The following is a 15,033-nucleotide window of genomic DNA, read 5'->3' as shown; positions in this document are numbered from 1 at the left end:
ACTGGACCTGATGTGACCTCCTTCTTTCTCATTTTGAGACAGGGTTTCTCTGTGTAGCCTTGGCTGTCCTAGACTCACTTTGTATACCAGGCTGGCCTCGAACTCACAGTGATCCGCCTGCCTCTGCCTCCGAGTGCTGGGATTAAAGGCGTGCGCCACCAGGCCCAGTGTATCTCCAGTTCTTGTCTCTCTGTACCCCTGAGCTTGTTCACAGAGATGCTAACCACATTTGCCTACTGGATATACTGAAGTGATGGCTCTGAAGAGAGAGCCTGGCTTTGGTGCTGCACTTTATTTTATTGATTTTTTTTTTTTTTTAAAAACCCTGCATTCTGTCCCAAAGTTTGTCTGTGTCAGCATCTGCTTTGATCTCCTGCTGGGTGGAGTCTTCCAAAGATCTCTATGGTAGGTCCCACTCCTGTTCCGTCTCCACTTATTTTATTTTTGCATTTCGTAGTGACTTATAAATTATGAACAGAGGTTGTGTGGAGTGAATGTTAGACTTAAAATGTTTATTTTTTTGTTTGTTTGCTTTTTGAGACAGGGTTTCTCTGTGAAGCCCTGGCTGTCCTGGAATGGAACTCACTCTGTAGACCAGGCTGGCTTCAAATTCAGAGATTTGCCTCCCTATGGCCAGGACTAAAGGTGTGCACTAAAATATAAATGTTAATCCCAGCACTAGGGAGGCAGAGGCAGGTGGATCTCTTAAGTTTGAGGCCAGCCTGCCTGGCGAGCAGTAGGTATTCTTAACCACTAAACCATTTCCACAGCCCTCCACTCCGCCCCGCCCCCCGTTTTTTTCTTTTTTTGAGACAGGGTCTCACTATGTAGCCTTGGTTGGCCTGAAATTTACTATGTAGACCAGGGTGGCCACAAACTCACAGAGATCCCTCTGCCTCTGCCTCCTAAGTGCTGGGATTAAAAGTGTGAGTTACAAGCCAGGTGTGGTGGCACGCCTTTAATCCCAGCACTCGGGAAGCAGAGGCAGGTGGATCGCTGTGAGTTTGAGGCCAGCCTGGTCTACAAAGTGAGTCCAGGACAGCCAAGGCTACACAGAGAAACCCTGTCTAGAAAAAGTATGAGTTACCAGCTGGGCATGGTGGCAAAGGCCTTTAATCTTTTAATCCCAGCACTTGGGAGGTAGAGACAGGCTAATCTCTTTGAGTTTAAGGACAGCCTGGTCTACAAAGAGAGTCCAGGACAGCCAGGGCTGCACAGAGAAACCCTGTCTTGAAAAACCAAAATGAAAACAAAAATAAAAAGGTGTGAGTACCATGTACAATCAAAATAAATAAAAGTTAATAAAATCAAATTAATTGAGAAGTCACCTGTCTTGACATTCTCTGAGTTGGTGATGACACCTTTTTTGAATGTTTGTAAGACTCAGCCTGTTTGCTACTGGAGGCTAGCCCGACATGTAGGTGAAGGCTAGCCAGGTATGTAAGTGATGGAATCCTTTAATATTCTTACACAGTATGTTATATACATATAAGAGAAGAGTGAAAGTGACTTAGTCGATAAGGAATAGGCGCTACTTCCCTCATCACAGAAAGTCCAGAGGTAGCCTCAGGCTTGGTTAATCTTTAGCTCCGGGGTGTGACCCAGGAGGGACAGTGGTTCTGGGAATCCACTGGGCCCCTTTCTTTATTGCAAAGATGGCAGAGGCGGCCCCAGTACCACAGCACAGTGGTTACGAATGTATCTTCGTGGTAGCATTCACCTGTAATCCCTTTGCTTGGGAAGCTGATGTCAGAGCATGGCCAACCTAGGCTACTTTGTGAGCCCCTGGCCAGTCAGGGCACACAGAAGAACCTTGTCTGAAAAAAGGTAAAAATAAAACAAAAACGTAGGGAGTATACAATGTAGCTTGTTTGCTAGAGCGCTTGCCTAGGTGCCTAGTGTGTAGAAGTTGTGGGTTCCCTCCCCAGCGATATGTGAACTGGACATGTGTTTACCAGTGTACCCGAACTGGACATGTGCTTCCCAGTGCAATGCCCCATCATTCTTGCACTGGGGAGGTAGAGGCAGGGGTATCAGGCTGTGTCAAGTTTAAGTCTAGCCTGAGCTACCTGATCCCCAGCCTCAAAAGAAAAAGAAGTTCAAGGTTATATCCCTAACTATATACATCAAGTTAGAGGCAAACTTGACCTACATGAGATGCTATCTGAAGAAAAAAAGGACCAGCAAGGTGGTTCGGTTGAGATGGTGCAGCAGGCAAAAAGCGCTTGCTGGACAAACTTAGAGACCTGGGTTCGGTTCCTGGAACCCGCTGTGGGACGACGCACCAGAAAGTTGGCCTCAGGTGTGCGTGCTGGTCTCCAGCTCAGGATCTGGGGTGGCGTGGGCAGTCACTTGCTGGGGTAGCTGCCCTTGGTGTGTGTCATATCCCCTTTGGGCCTCTCAGAGTGCACCAACAGCATCTAATAGCACAAAGCAGATGTGTTAAAGCTCCTAGTCCTAGCCTTAGAGAAGGTATTTGGCAAAGCAGGATCTACTAAAATTACCACCTAAGTGTTCGGGATGCACCAGGGAAACTGTCCTGTTTGTTCTGGGCTCATGAGGGATGAAACCAACATAAGTGCTCAACCAGTGAGCTGTATCCCAGCTTTCTTTCTTTCTTTTCTGCTTGTTTGGTTGCTTGGTTTGGTTTTTTGAAACAGATTAGACTCCCTCTGTAGACAAGGCTGTCCTCTGCCTTCCAAGTCCAACCTTCTTGCTTGCTTTTTGCTCTTCTTTTTCTCCTTCTTCTCCTCCTTCTCGTTTTTCAAGACAGGGTTTCTCTGTGTGGCCTTGGCTGTCCTGGACTCACTTTGTAGACCAGGCTGGCCTCGAACTCACAGTGACTGGCCTGCCTCTGCCTCCCGAGTGCTGGGATTACAGGCACTAGCTGGCTCCCAACATACATTTTTTACTATACTTTCTCCTCTTTGTTTTATTTGTTCTCTAAAACAAGACAGAACCATTCTTTCCTCAGAGTCATGGGGCATGGAACCAGATTTTGAACTCAAGTGGCCTCATACCAGAGCTTTGTCCACTTTCTTGTTTTGGGGTGGTATCCCCTCATCTTAGTCCTGGACCTGCTTTGTCCCTGTCACAGTGAGTCTGAAGGTACCTGTGAGGCAAGGGGCCTCACCTGTCATTTTGTTGCCCCTCTGGGTTTCAGGTGGAGACATTCCAGTGACTGAGAGGTGAGGGAGTGGGAGGAGGAAGGAGTCACAGTGTTCTTCCTCCGGGCTTGCCCTCTGGCTCGTGACATTGTAGCCCAGCTCTCCTCTAATTTACCATTTCATTGAGTAACTTCCTAATTGGGTGCACCTGGCCCAAAGCACTTTGATTTACTCCCAGTGGCTGTCCCTCTGCGTGGTTTTTTTTTTTTTTTTTTTTTGAGACAGGGTCTCTCTGTGTTAGCCTTGGCTGTCCTGGACTCGCTTTGTAGACCAGGCTGGCCTCAAACTCACAGTGATTCACCTGCCTGTGCCTCCCAAATGCTGGGATTAAAGGCGTGCGCCACCACACCTGGCTCTTTTAATCTTTTTGAGACAGAGCTTCTTGGTGTAGCTTTAGCTGTCCTGGACTCCCTTTGTAGAGGCAGGCTAGCCTCGAACTCACAGAGATCCACCTGCCTCTGCCTCTCGGATTAAAGGTTGTGTGCCCCACCACATTCAGTTCTCTCTCTCTCTCTCTCTCTCTCTCTCTCTCTCTCTCTCTCTCTCTCTCTCTCTTTTCTTCCTATTTTCTTTATTTTGAGATAGAGTCTCATGCATCCCACGCTGGCCTCGAACTTCTGATCTCACTGCTTTCACATCCTGAGTGTGGCAATTTCCAGTGTGCGTCACTACACCTGTCTTTGCCCAGTTTTTCTTGGTGTCACACAGTGCTGGAAATTAAACCCAGGGCTTCATGCATATTAGTCAACCAACCTGCCAACTGAGCTGCATTCCCAGCCCTTGCTTTGGTGCTTTGAATTCTTAGTTCATTCGTTGAGGAGCAGTGACGGTGAGGCAGGTCAGTGTACCTCACAGGAGTCCCGCTGAGGAGCCACCTGCTCCCTCAGCAGCCAGCTTTGTGTAGCTGGCCTGCGCTTTGGCCCTGAAAGCCTGGGACGGAGGGGCTCTTGAACAGCAGCTATCCAAGATTGCTTCTGGGATCACCTGCCTCTGGGTCCCTTTTCTCAGTTAATAGGTTAGCAGAGAATGAGTCAACCCACATCCATGGGACAGCACAGGAGGCAATAGAATGAGGGGGCCAGTGCTCCCAGATCGCCCCTGCTATGGTGGCCAGTGCTCTCAGATCTCCCCTGCTAAGGTGGCCAGTGCTCCCAGATCTTCCCTGCTAAGGTGGCCAGTGCTCCCAGATCTCTCCTGCTAAGGTGACCAGTGCCCCCAGATCTCCCCTGTTAAGGTGGTTAGTGCTCCCACATCTCCCCTGCTAAGGTGGCCAGTACTCCCAGATCTCCCCCGCTAAGGTGGTTAGTACTCCCAGATCTTCCCTGCTAAGGTTGTTAGTGCTCCCAGATCTTCCCTGCTAAGGTTGTTAGTGCTCCCAGATCTTCCCTGCTAAGGTGGCTAGTGCTCCCAGATCTCCACTGCTAAGCCTCCACACTTTTGTTTGTCGAGACAGGGATTGTCTGTGTAGCCTTGGCTTTCCTGGACTCGATGTCTAGACTCACAGCGATCGCCTGCCTTTGCCTCCCAAGTGCTGGGATTAAAGGCATGTGCCGCCACCATGCCCCGCTACTTTCTCATTTCCCTCATTCTTCCACATCCAAAATATGTTTGCCCTGGCACTATGGGATTTCTCCCTGGTGTTTGTTTTGTTTTGTTTGTTGTTTTTTTCCTGAAGACCCTCCCACTCCTTTCTATGGATGCTCAAAGATCTTTATTGCTGATCCTAACTCAAAAGGCAAGGTTTTCTCTTTTCTTCAGTTCATCTCGCTCTTCCTGCCTTGCCTGTTTTTTCTTTCTTTCTTTCTTTCTTTCCTTCCTTCTTTCTTTCTTTCTTTCTTTTTTTTTTTCCAAGACAGGGTTTCTCTGTGTTAGCCTTAACTGTCCTGGGCTTGTTTTGTAGACCAGCCTGGCCTTGAACTCTCACAGCTATCCAACTGCCCCTGCCTCCCGAGTGCTGGGATTAAAGGTGTGCGTCACCATGCCTGGCCCCTGTTTTATTTCCAAACTCGAATAAAATGGTCCCCAAGCTTATTAAAATGCAGAGAAGCCACGGGGTTAGACAGGTACCTCAACGGCTGTGGGCAGCTGCTGAGTGTGTACCAAGTCCTAGCTTTGAGCCCTAGCATACCTCTTTCCCTCTGTCTCCCTCCCTCAGTGCCCACTCCTGCAAGGGCTTGAGCTCCAGAGCTAGACTGGACTGCAGCCTGTCTCCAGAAATTACTTTGATGGTAACTTAAGTCCATCTGAGTATAGCATCCAACAAATGGGCAACACCATGTGCCTCCTGTAAGGCTGTTGTGATCGAAAATTGATTTATTACATTTTAGGTATGTGTCATTCTGGAGGCGCATACAGTATGTGAACTGAAGACCCATTACTTAGCCTGGCGCGGCGGCACAGGTCTGTAATCCCAGTACTTAGGAGGCAGAGGTGGGTGGATCGCTGTGAGTTCGAGGCCAGCCTGGTCTACAGAGGGAGCCCAGGATAGCCAAGACTACTCAGAGAAACCTTATCTCGAAAACAAACAAACAAACAAAGACCCATTTCTGTTGGTGCTTACCGGGAGGTGGTGTATCCGGAAGATACACGGTTTACACAGACTTTGTCTTTGCCCTCAAGGACAGGAAGTTTGGTGGTGCATGCCTGTAATCCCAGAATTTGAGAGGATTGTTGCAAGCTGGAGGCTATCCTGGTCTATCTCCAGTCAGCGCTACATAGTGAGACCCTGTCTCAAAAGACCAATAGGATGTTAGTATGGGTAGTGCATGCAATTGAGAGGTAAAGGCAGGAAGATCAAATCTAGCTCCAATATTAATTTCAAAGCCAGCCTGGGTTCCATAAGACTCTGTCTTAAAAAATGTGCCCTCCTCAATTTTTTTTTTTTTTGGTACAGTTTGGAATAAGCATATGCCTTTAATCCCAGCACTTGGGAAGCTGAGGCAAGAAGAGGGAGAGTTCAAGGTCAGCGTGGGGCTATACAGTAAGACACCATCAGAGCAAAGAAGTCACTGGGGTGGTGACTTTCTTCCTTTTTTTCCCATATGAGGTTGCAGTGGCGGATTCTGACCCCTCGCCTCAGTGCCTAGTGTATGGAGGGCCTGGCCTCCCTGTGTATATATTGTACTTTTCTTTTCTAAAGCTCACTTGGGCTGAGCAGAGAGAGCAGTGTCTGTGTGACATATTCCTTCCTTCTTTCCTTCCTTTACTTCCTCTCTTCCTCATTCCTTATTTTCTTCTATTTTTGTTTTTTGGTGTTTTGTTTTTGATTTTTGGTTTTTCGAGACAGGATATCTCTGTGTAGCCTTGGCTGTCCTGGACTCACTTTGTAGACCAGGCTGGTCTCGAACTCCCAGAGATCCACCTACCTCTGCCTCCCAAGTGCTGGGATTAAAGGCGTACGCTACCAGGCCCGGCTATTTTTGTTTTTGAAACACAGCCTCATGATACAGCTCTGGCTGACCTAAAACTCTGTGTTTAGACCAAGCTAGCTTTGAACTCACAGAACCCACCTGCCTCTGCCTCCCAAAGTGCTGGGATTAAAGGCGTGTGCTACTACCCTCAGGCTTTTTGAGTCTTCTGATGTGGGTCTGGTTGGCCTGGAATTCTCCACAGGTCTCCTGGCCCCTCCAGGTGTTTAATTACAGGCATGGCCCATCATGCCCAATTCTGCATTCTCTTGCTATTTTTGTTTTGTTTCATTCACAGACAGGGTCTCGTTCTAGTCCAAGCTGGTCTGGAAATTTACTGTCAGCTTCAAAGTCATAAGCTATTGTTGCTGTTGTTATGTTTGTTTTTTTGAGATAGGCTCTTATATACTCAGGCTAGTCCTGAACTCATTAGGTAGCCAACTTCTTAATTAATGAATTAATTTTTTGGTTTCTCTGTGAAGCCGTGGCTGTCCTGGACTTGCTGTTTAGACTAGGCTGGCCTCGAACTCACAGAGATCTGCTTGCCTCTGCCTCCTGAGTGCTGTGATTACAGGTGTGCCCCACTATGCCCAGCTAGGTAGCCAACTTTTGATCCTGGTGTTTCCACCTCCCAAGTGCCGGAATTCCAGATGTGGGGCCTCATTTCTGGTTTCTACAGTGCTGGGGATTGAACCCTGGCCTTTGAGCATGCTAGGCAAGCACTCTGTCACCTGAGATATAGCCGCAGCTTCTCTCTCTTGTACGCGAGTCCGTAGTGGGGGGGTGGAGATGGGCGGGGGGGGGGGGATTGCCCCAGCCTGGCTTTGAAGTGTCTGTGTAGTGGACCCACCCCGATGACTCCCAGAGTGCCATCACTTCCCTGGTTCTAGATTACAGGCTTGCACCACCACATCCAGCTCTGAAATGGCTTTTAATATGCTGGTTTTGACCAACACTGCTCATACTTCCAAGACCAACCTTGAAACCTGAGAAACTGCATTTCTTCTTTTTCTTCTCATTTGTATAATTTGTGTGTGCGCGCGCACGCACACGGGGTGGGGGTGCAGACACGTGCACATGCACGTGTGGAAGTCAGAGGACCACTTCCACCATGTGGGTACTAGGGATCACTCAGGTGCCAGGATCCTTTACCCTCTAAGTCATCGAATTGGCCAGAAACTACAGTTTTGATCAGCTACCAGATGCTGCTGCAGGCCTGCAGAACTCGTCGACAAGTAGATAAGATTCTGGAGCCAGGTTTCCTGAAAGACTTAACAGTGCAAAATAAAGTCCAACTCGTGGTGGCGCGTGCCTCTGATCCCAGCAGAGGCAGGCGGATCTCTGAGTTCGAGGCCAGCCTGGTCTACAGAGTGAGTTCTAGGATAGCCAAGGCTACACAGAGAAACCATATCTCGAGAAACAATAAACAAACAAACAAACACACAAATAAAATAAAGCCCAACTCAGTCTATTCTTGGAACCCACCTTAGGGGGAAGTGACCCAACTACGCAGCTGTTGCCACATTCCCTAGAGCAATGAAATGGGGCGCATACGCGAATTAACTTGGCGACTAGTTCTTTCCTGGGTGGCTAGAGTCGCTAAAGGGCCCATTGATGGGGAAGAGGACTTTCTCCCAGAAAAGTTCTCTCTACCCTCTTGGTTAGGAGGGCCCCGAGGGCCCGGAAGCCTGCGGGCCGGAGCCCAGCGGACCAATGAGGCTGCGGGGAGGGAGGGTATAGCGCCCGCCAGCCCTTTCCGTCTTCGGCCCCGCCCCTTTAGAACGTTGTGACGTCGAAGCATTCCACGGTTGCTACATCGTCGCGAGGGGCGGGGCGCCTGTCAGGGAAGCGGTGTGCGCGGGTGGCGGGCGGGCTGGGGCTTCTCCGCACAGTGCCAGCTCCAGCGCCAGCGCCAGACCCGCCCGCACCCCGCGCTCTCCCTCAACGCGCGTCGCCTCTCCAAGGACTCGCCAGCCCGCACTCCTGCTCTCGCCCGTGAGCCGTCGAAGGATGGAGCTGTTGTGTTGCGAGGGCACCCGGCATGCGCCCCGGGCCGGGCCCGACCCGCAGCTGCTGGGGGACCAGCGGGTCCTGCAGAGTTTGCTCCGCCTGGAGGAGCGCTATGTGCCACGAGCCTCCTACTTCCAGTGCGTGCAAAAGGAGATCAAGCCCCACATGCGGAAGATGCTGGCGTACTGGATGCTGGAGGTAAGGCCCCGATTGGGTCCCCTCTTCTCTCCTCACCCCACCCCCACCTCCGGGTCTGGGCAAATCGAAGTTGCCCAGTCCCGGCTTGAGGATCCCGACCACAATCTGCAAGATGCTTGGGCGGCCCAGACTGCAGGGCCTGGCCTTTTCACACAGGCACCCTTTCCAGCTGCCTGCGTTCTGTCCCTTTCCCTTCCCCAATCCTGATCGGCTTCTTCTGTTACTTGGCACTGTAACCAAGCTTCACTTTGGGTCGGGAAAGCGGGCTAAGGGCCATTCTTTCCCCTCCGGCTTTTCTCGGTGTCTCCTGCTTCCTTCCTCGCTCGGTGCTCTCTGGACAGCGTGTTTGGGAAACCCTGGGCTCGGCCGCCTTCGCCCCAGAGCTGGTTCCTGTGTCTGTCGCGGGGTTCTGGCGGGGGAAGCTTGTGGGGGTGGCGCGCGCTTGGTTCCGGTCCACAGGGAAATGAAAAGTCCGGGAGAGACCGCGGCAGGAGTTCCCTCCCTTCCCCTTGGGAGTGGGTGTGCAGTAGGGGGGTTGGTAATGAGGGTAAGGTCCCAATTCTCTCTAGGTGACCCTTCCGTCCCCCTTCCGCTCGCCGTGGGGGAGGGGAGTCTAGAATCCTTGGTGAGCATGGGCTCCTCGCTTTTACACCCCCCACTCCGGGGCGGGGAGGAGACCATGCAGAGGAAGTGGGGGGGGGGGTCGCCTTGGGGAGGGCGCATCCTCCTCGGTTATTGATACTTGTCACTGTAAGTTTATCCTTTTATTTTTTTTTTTTTTGCTCCACATTCCACTCTCCCTCCACCCCCCACCCCCCATGCTGCCGTGTTTCACTTGGTCCTTCCCTAGCCGTGACTCGTGCGCCATTCCTCAGGTGTGTGAGGAGCAGCGCTGCGAGGAGGATGTCTTCCCTCTGGCCATGAACTACCTGGATCGCTACCTGTCCTGCGTCCCCACCCGAAAGGCGCAATTGCAGCTTCTAGGTACCGTCTGCCTGTTGCTGGCCTCCAAGCTGCGCGAAACCACGCCCCTGACTATTGAGAAGCTTTGCATCTATACGGACCAAGCGGTGGCTCCCTGGCAGTTGCGGGTGCGTGTGGAATCCCCCGTTGCCCCCGCTCTCAACATACTGTCGCCCTATGTACTAGAAGAAGGAATGCCAAGCTCAATCACTCCCTCCCTTACCAACCCCCGCCCCCACCTCGCCCCTGGCTAGTATTTTGGAAAAGAACTAGGGTGAGACAAAAGCCGTGTGTGGTGTGGTACTCGCGCTTCAGCTGCAGGCGTTAAACTAAATGAACCCCCTTCCCCTGACCGCAGTGGGGATCCAGGACAAGTCCGGTTGCGGGTCTATACACTAGTACTTTGCCTCCAGGTTTACAGAGCCACCGTGAGTTATTTATTGGCAGCAGTAGGGCATGTCTGCAACACCCCCACCGGAGTGGAATGTGCTTCGCGTGGGGGAGGGGGCTGCCTTGCATGAGTCTTTATCCCCGTGTGGACTTTGTGATGGAAAAGCCTCCCAGAGCTGATTAAAGCCGAGCCCTGACTGCTGGAAGGAAGTGCTGAGGTGTTTTCATCCCTTTCCTTTCTGTCCCCAAAGACACACGCAGCTCCTTCTTAACCCTCCCTTACTTGTCTTCCTTCTGAAAAACTGGAGCAGCTGCTCTGGGCCGGAGAAGTAGTCTCTCTCCTTTTGCCTCTCAGCCAAAGGCCAGAGCTGCGACAGGCAGGCAGGGAGCTGAGCTGCAGCTGCTTCCGATGTGATAATGATGCTGGTCCCTTGGCCCTCCCACTCAGACCAAGGGCTTTCATAACCCTGTGGGGAGCTGCTGTCACTCCTGTGGTTTGGGAAGTGGCTCCTTGGGGCCTCTTGCTGGGAACTTGGGCTGGGCTCCTCCAGGCGGGGCAAAAATCGGTTGGGTTCTGCCCTGCCCCGGAGGAGTCTAGGGAGGAGGTGAAGGAACTGCTTGGATCTGGATGAGAGCGTTGAACATCATCTCCCACAGGGTCTGGGGGAGAGGGTGGGTGAGCTGGCACCGCCCTCCCTCCACCTTGCTCTGTGGCTGGCCAAGCCTTTCCTGACCCTGAGAGGAGTCTCTGGGCCCCATCTCCTAGGGAGGAGGGCAGCAGGCAGACTAATGTGATTGGCTGGCTGGGAAGCTAGGGTACTGGGGCCCCTGACTGCTGTGAGTCGGGGAACTGGATTCCTTTTCCTCTCAAGGAGCTCTCACGGATGGGAGGCCTGAGTCGGGAATCCGGGAGGCCCCCGCAGCCTCTTTGTGACGAATCTAGTAGTTTCCAGAGCCCAGGGAGCAAGATGATTTTTTTTTTTATTTGAGAGATTGAGGCTGGGGGGTAGACAACTTCCTCTTTGGGAAGAGATTAGGGTGGTCTACATGAGTGTGTGTGTGTGTGTGTGTGTGTGTGTGTGTGTGTGTGTGTATGTGTGTAGTCTTTTAGAATATGAAAAGTCTTTTTCCTACTCAAGGCCTGAGCTGTGAGTGGCCTGCGGTCAGGGCTGTGAGGGACCTCTAAGAACTCCAGCAGTCTAAATCCATGCACAGCAGAGGCTGGGGCCCAAGAAAGGAGGGGAAAATTCCAACCAGAGCGTCTTTGAAACCAGGGAGGAGATGTATGCTGCCAGCCACTGTGTTCTTGAAGTAGGGCTCGGGCTCTTGGGTCTTCTGGATATCGGGGAGGGTGACCCCAATGAGGAACCCACACACTCCTGCTTGCCTCTTGGATCCTTCCCTGGAGGCTATTGCTGTTTGGTTACCATGGCAAGCCCTGGGTGCAGAATTTAAGCCTTGGCTTACTAATACCTCTAGCCCAGGCTGGTTCTGTGGGGTCCTGTAAAAAGCCTGGGGCTGACACCTAGGTCATGGGGACAAAGAGAAGGACAGCTGTTGCTGGGGGGCCTGGAAGAGGTTGGGTGGGGCTGTCATTTCTACCTCAATGAAGAGTCAAACCCATGAGTTCCTTCCTGAGATAAAACAATGAAGAAATCCTCCTGTGTGCAACTCGGAAATGCAAGTCAGGCCAGGTCTAGGAACTTCAGACAAAGTTGACTGGCCTTGGGGCTCCTTAGCCTCTTTCTAAGGCCTCTTAATGGTTATGTAGGCTTGGATAGGTTCCCCAGGGGTCATCTGGATTCATCCTGTTTGTCTTGGCCTCTCTCTGTCTTGAGACAGGACCCACCCCTGTTGTGTCCCACAGTAGGGGTGTGGGTTGGGTTGGGCAACCTCCCCTTTGAGGAACCTTAGGAGTGGCCTCATGCTCCTAGTGTTTTAAGACCCGGCTGAGATGCAGGGCTGGGGAAGGAGAGGATTCCAAGCCCTTGGAATTTAAGAGTTCTTTTCCTTCAATTTATGTACGCCAGCCTCAAATTCATGGTCAGATCAAAGGGACAAGCCATGTCGTTTTAGCACCCGGCGACGATCAATAGATGCTTAAGTAAATGCCCCTAGCTCATTATTCCGCAGGGCCGGCCCCTGAAGCCAGAGGCAAAGCTGTGAACCTTCTGTCCCAGGCTCACCCCTTTTCCCAGCCACTGACTTGATGCTCATTCTCCAATCCCTAGGAATGGGAGGTGCTGGTGCTGGGCAAGCTCAAGTGGGACCTAGCTGCTGTGATCGCCCATGATTTCCTGGTCTTCATTCTGCACCGCCTTTCTCTGCCCAGTGACCGGCAGGCCTTGGTCAAAAAGCATGCCCAGACCTTTTTGGCCCTCTGTGCTACAGGTAAGAGCTAATCTGGGGAAGTCAGGTTTGAAGGGTAAGTAGTGGCCAGGAGACGGTTTCAGTGCTCAGGGCTATCTATGGTGATCCTGGGAGTACAGGGAGAGATGACTTGCCCAAGGTCTTCACCCCAGAGTTGTGGGCATTTTCTAGTTCCTGGCCAGGTCCAACCTGGGTAGATAGAAATTTTGCTGGGCTGGGATGTAATGGTTCAGTGATAGTGTGCATGCCTCAGATTGCCAGCACCGAGCAAGCGCGCACACGCACGCAAGCGCGCACACGCACGCAAGCGCGCACACGCACGCAAGCGCGCACGTGCACACACACACACACACCCCAACCCTTCCCCCTCCCTAGGAGCTGCTTTCTCCCCTTGGCCCCGAGTCACCCTACCCACCACTGTGGGTTCCCAGTGTGCTGTATTTCTGCAGCCTGGTGTGTTGTAACCAGGGGTAAGAAGTATAAAGATGGCTCTCTTCTCATGGCTCCCTCTCTTTTACTAGATTACACCTTTGCAATGTATCCTCCATCCATGATTGCCACAGGCAGCATTGGGGCTGCAGTGCAAGGCCTAGGTGCCTGCTCCATGTCTGCAGATGAGCTCACAGAGTTTCTGGCAGGAATCACAGGCACTGAAGTGGTAAGTCTCAGGCCCCATTCACAAGTGGTGCTATTCCCCTGAATCCCCGGCAGAGGGCAGCACTAGCCCCCCACCCCCCAACTCCGATTGTACACCCTTGCCTGCTTCTGTGCCTATCTCCTGGTACAGTCTGTAGAGGCCTGGGTGGGGTGAAGGGCACTCACTGCACATAGATGCCCCTCTCTTGCCCAAGTGATGTGCTGAGGCCAGGGGTGGGGGACTTGGTGTCAGATGCAGGGCTGCTCTCACACCCTTGCCACATCCTCTTGCCAGTTTCTGAGAACTAAAGACCCAATTCCTGGGCTGGGCTGTGGCCTAACCTCTTCAGACTTCCCGGTGCACAGGGGTGGTGGCCTTTTCCCTTGCACCTGCCTGTTGTCAGTTGTGTGTGGGAGAATCTCATCTGGATGACCTTGTTCTTAGGACTGCCTGCGTGCCTGTCAGGAGCAGATCGAAGCTGCGCTCAGGGAGAGCCTCAGGGAAGCTGCCCAGACGGTCCCCAGCCCGGTGCCTAAAGCCCCCCGGGGCTCTAGCAGCCAGGGGCCCAGTCAGACCAGCACTCCCACAGATGTCACAGCCATCCACCTGTAGCTTGGGACAGGCCCCGTCAGGTGGCCACCAAGCAGAGGAGGGGCCCCTGCCACCCCCTCCCTGCCTGTAGGAACAATTCATGCCGTATCTGAAGAGGGGGGCTCTTCCCCTTACAAAGCCCAAGGGGCCAGGTCCTGCCTATCCCCACAGTGTGCACTAAGGGGCTGGCTGGTCATGAGGGTGTCAGCATGGCCAGTCAGCTCCTCTTCCAGCCCACGGGACCAGCTTTGGCTGCTTTGGGTCTTGCTGGTCAGAGAAATTCAGACAGGTAACACCCACACACCAGCACTCCTTTTGGAGGCCCTCCTCTGAGGCTCTTTATCTTCTTAATTGCCAAAACGCCCCAGGACCTTCCAAAGGTGGTGTCCCTCCTAGGGTCACTGCATTTGGATTCAGGTCCTTCAAGCATCCTGACAAGATTTGCATGAAGAGCCAACCTAAGATGGCCACCGTGCAATCTGGACTCCCAACGGCTCTTAGAGGGAACAGCCTAGGCCTTGGTCAGAAGAGCAAGAACCCAAATTGTTGCTTTGCTTTCTGCTTAGCTTCTGGGATTGAGGGATCTTGAGGGGGGTGCTGATGGTCATTTTAATTTATTGCTTTGACTACAACTGTAAGAGGGTACAGTGAGGCCTGTATCCAGCAAGAAGTGGTAACCCTGGTGGCTGCTGTTTCCCTGCCCTCTGCTAGCGCTTTGTGGCCCAGGAGCTGCTACAGCCTGGGAAGGGGCCATGCCTTTCTCTCCTTAGCCCTCCACCTCATCTCCCAGCAGAGGGTTTAAGAAGGGATGGGTGCTGTGGAGGTGACTGCGCTATCCGGAGAGTGAGCAAGCCCTATGGACACAGGTCTTTCCTCAGGCCACAAGGTTTGGGCTGGTGGCCCATTTCTATCATGCTGCCTTAATAAAGATTTCGGAATAAAATTGGCTTTGGTACCTGCGGTCACTGGGATTGTGTGTAGAGCTGGGAGAGACACGAGCCAGATGTCTCAGGCAGAGGGGGTGCCACTCTTGGAAGGGTCAGGTAGTCAGTGCTGAGGCAACATGGCCTTCTGCTTTCTCTGCACTTCTACAAACTAGAGTGCTAAGGAGTGGCCACCATGCCCCAGAGGGCTCATGGGAAAACAGGACTGGACAGTTTTAGTTTTATGTAAAACCACACAAGTTTGGAGGTACTCAGGGATGGTGGCCATCTTTTGCTAGCACTCATGGGACAGAGGAAGACGTACTAGGCCAGCCTGTGCTGCACGGCAAAATCCTGCTCCAGAACCATCCATGGGG

General features: G+C 52.3%; 1 protein-coding gene and 1 long non-coding RNA gene across 2 annotated transcripts in view; both read left to right on the top strand.

Moving 5' to 3' along the window:
- LOC311581086 overlaps positions 1–5,630 on the top strand; it is an 85,469-nt gene extending 79,839 nt beyond the window's left edge. Inside the window, exon 5 of the long non-coding RNA XR_014773649.1 lies at positions 5,495–5,630. This is a non-coding gene — a long non-coding RNA (uncharacterized lncRNA). The remainder of the gene's footprint in view (positions 1–5,494) is intronic.
- Positions 5,631–8,415: 2,785 nt separating this feature from the next.
- CCND3 (cyclin D3) lies at positions 8,416–14,688 on the top strand. Its single transcript, XM_084753051.1, has 5 exons — positions 8,416–8,782; positions 9,658–9,873; positions 12,367–12,526; positions 13,027–13,163; positions 13,587–14,688. The coding sequence occupies exons 1-5, from the start codon at positions 8,585–8,587 to the stop codon at positions 13,752–13,754; spliced, it is 879 nt and encodes a 292-aa protein (XP_084609177.1). The 5' UTR covers positions 8,416–8,584; the 3' UTR covers positions 13,755–14,688.
- Positions 14,689–15,033: the final 345 nt, after the last annotated feature.

Source organism: Acomys minous, assembly GCF_964271855.1.
Source record: "Acomys minous genome assembly, chromosome: 13".
NCBI lineage: Eukaryota > Metazoa > Chordata > Mammalia > Rodentia > Muridae > Acomys > Acomys minous.
This window is presented reverse-complemented; position numbering and strand designations above follow the sequence as displayed.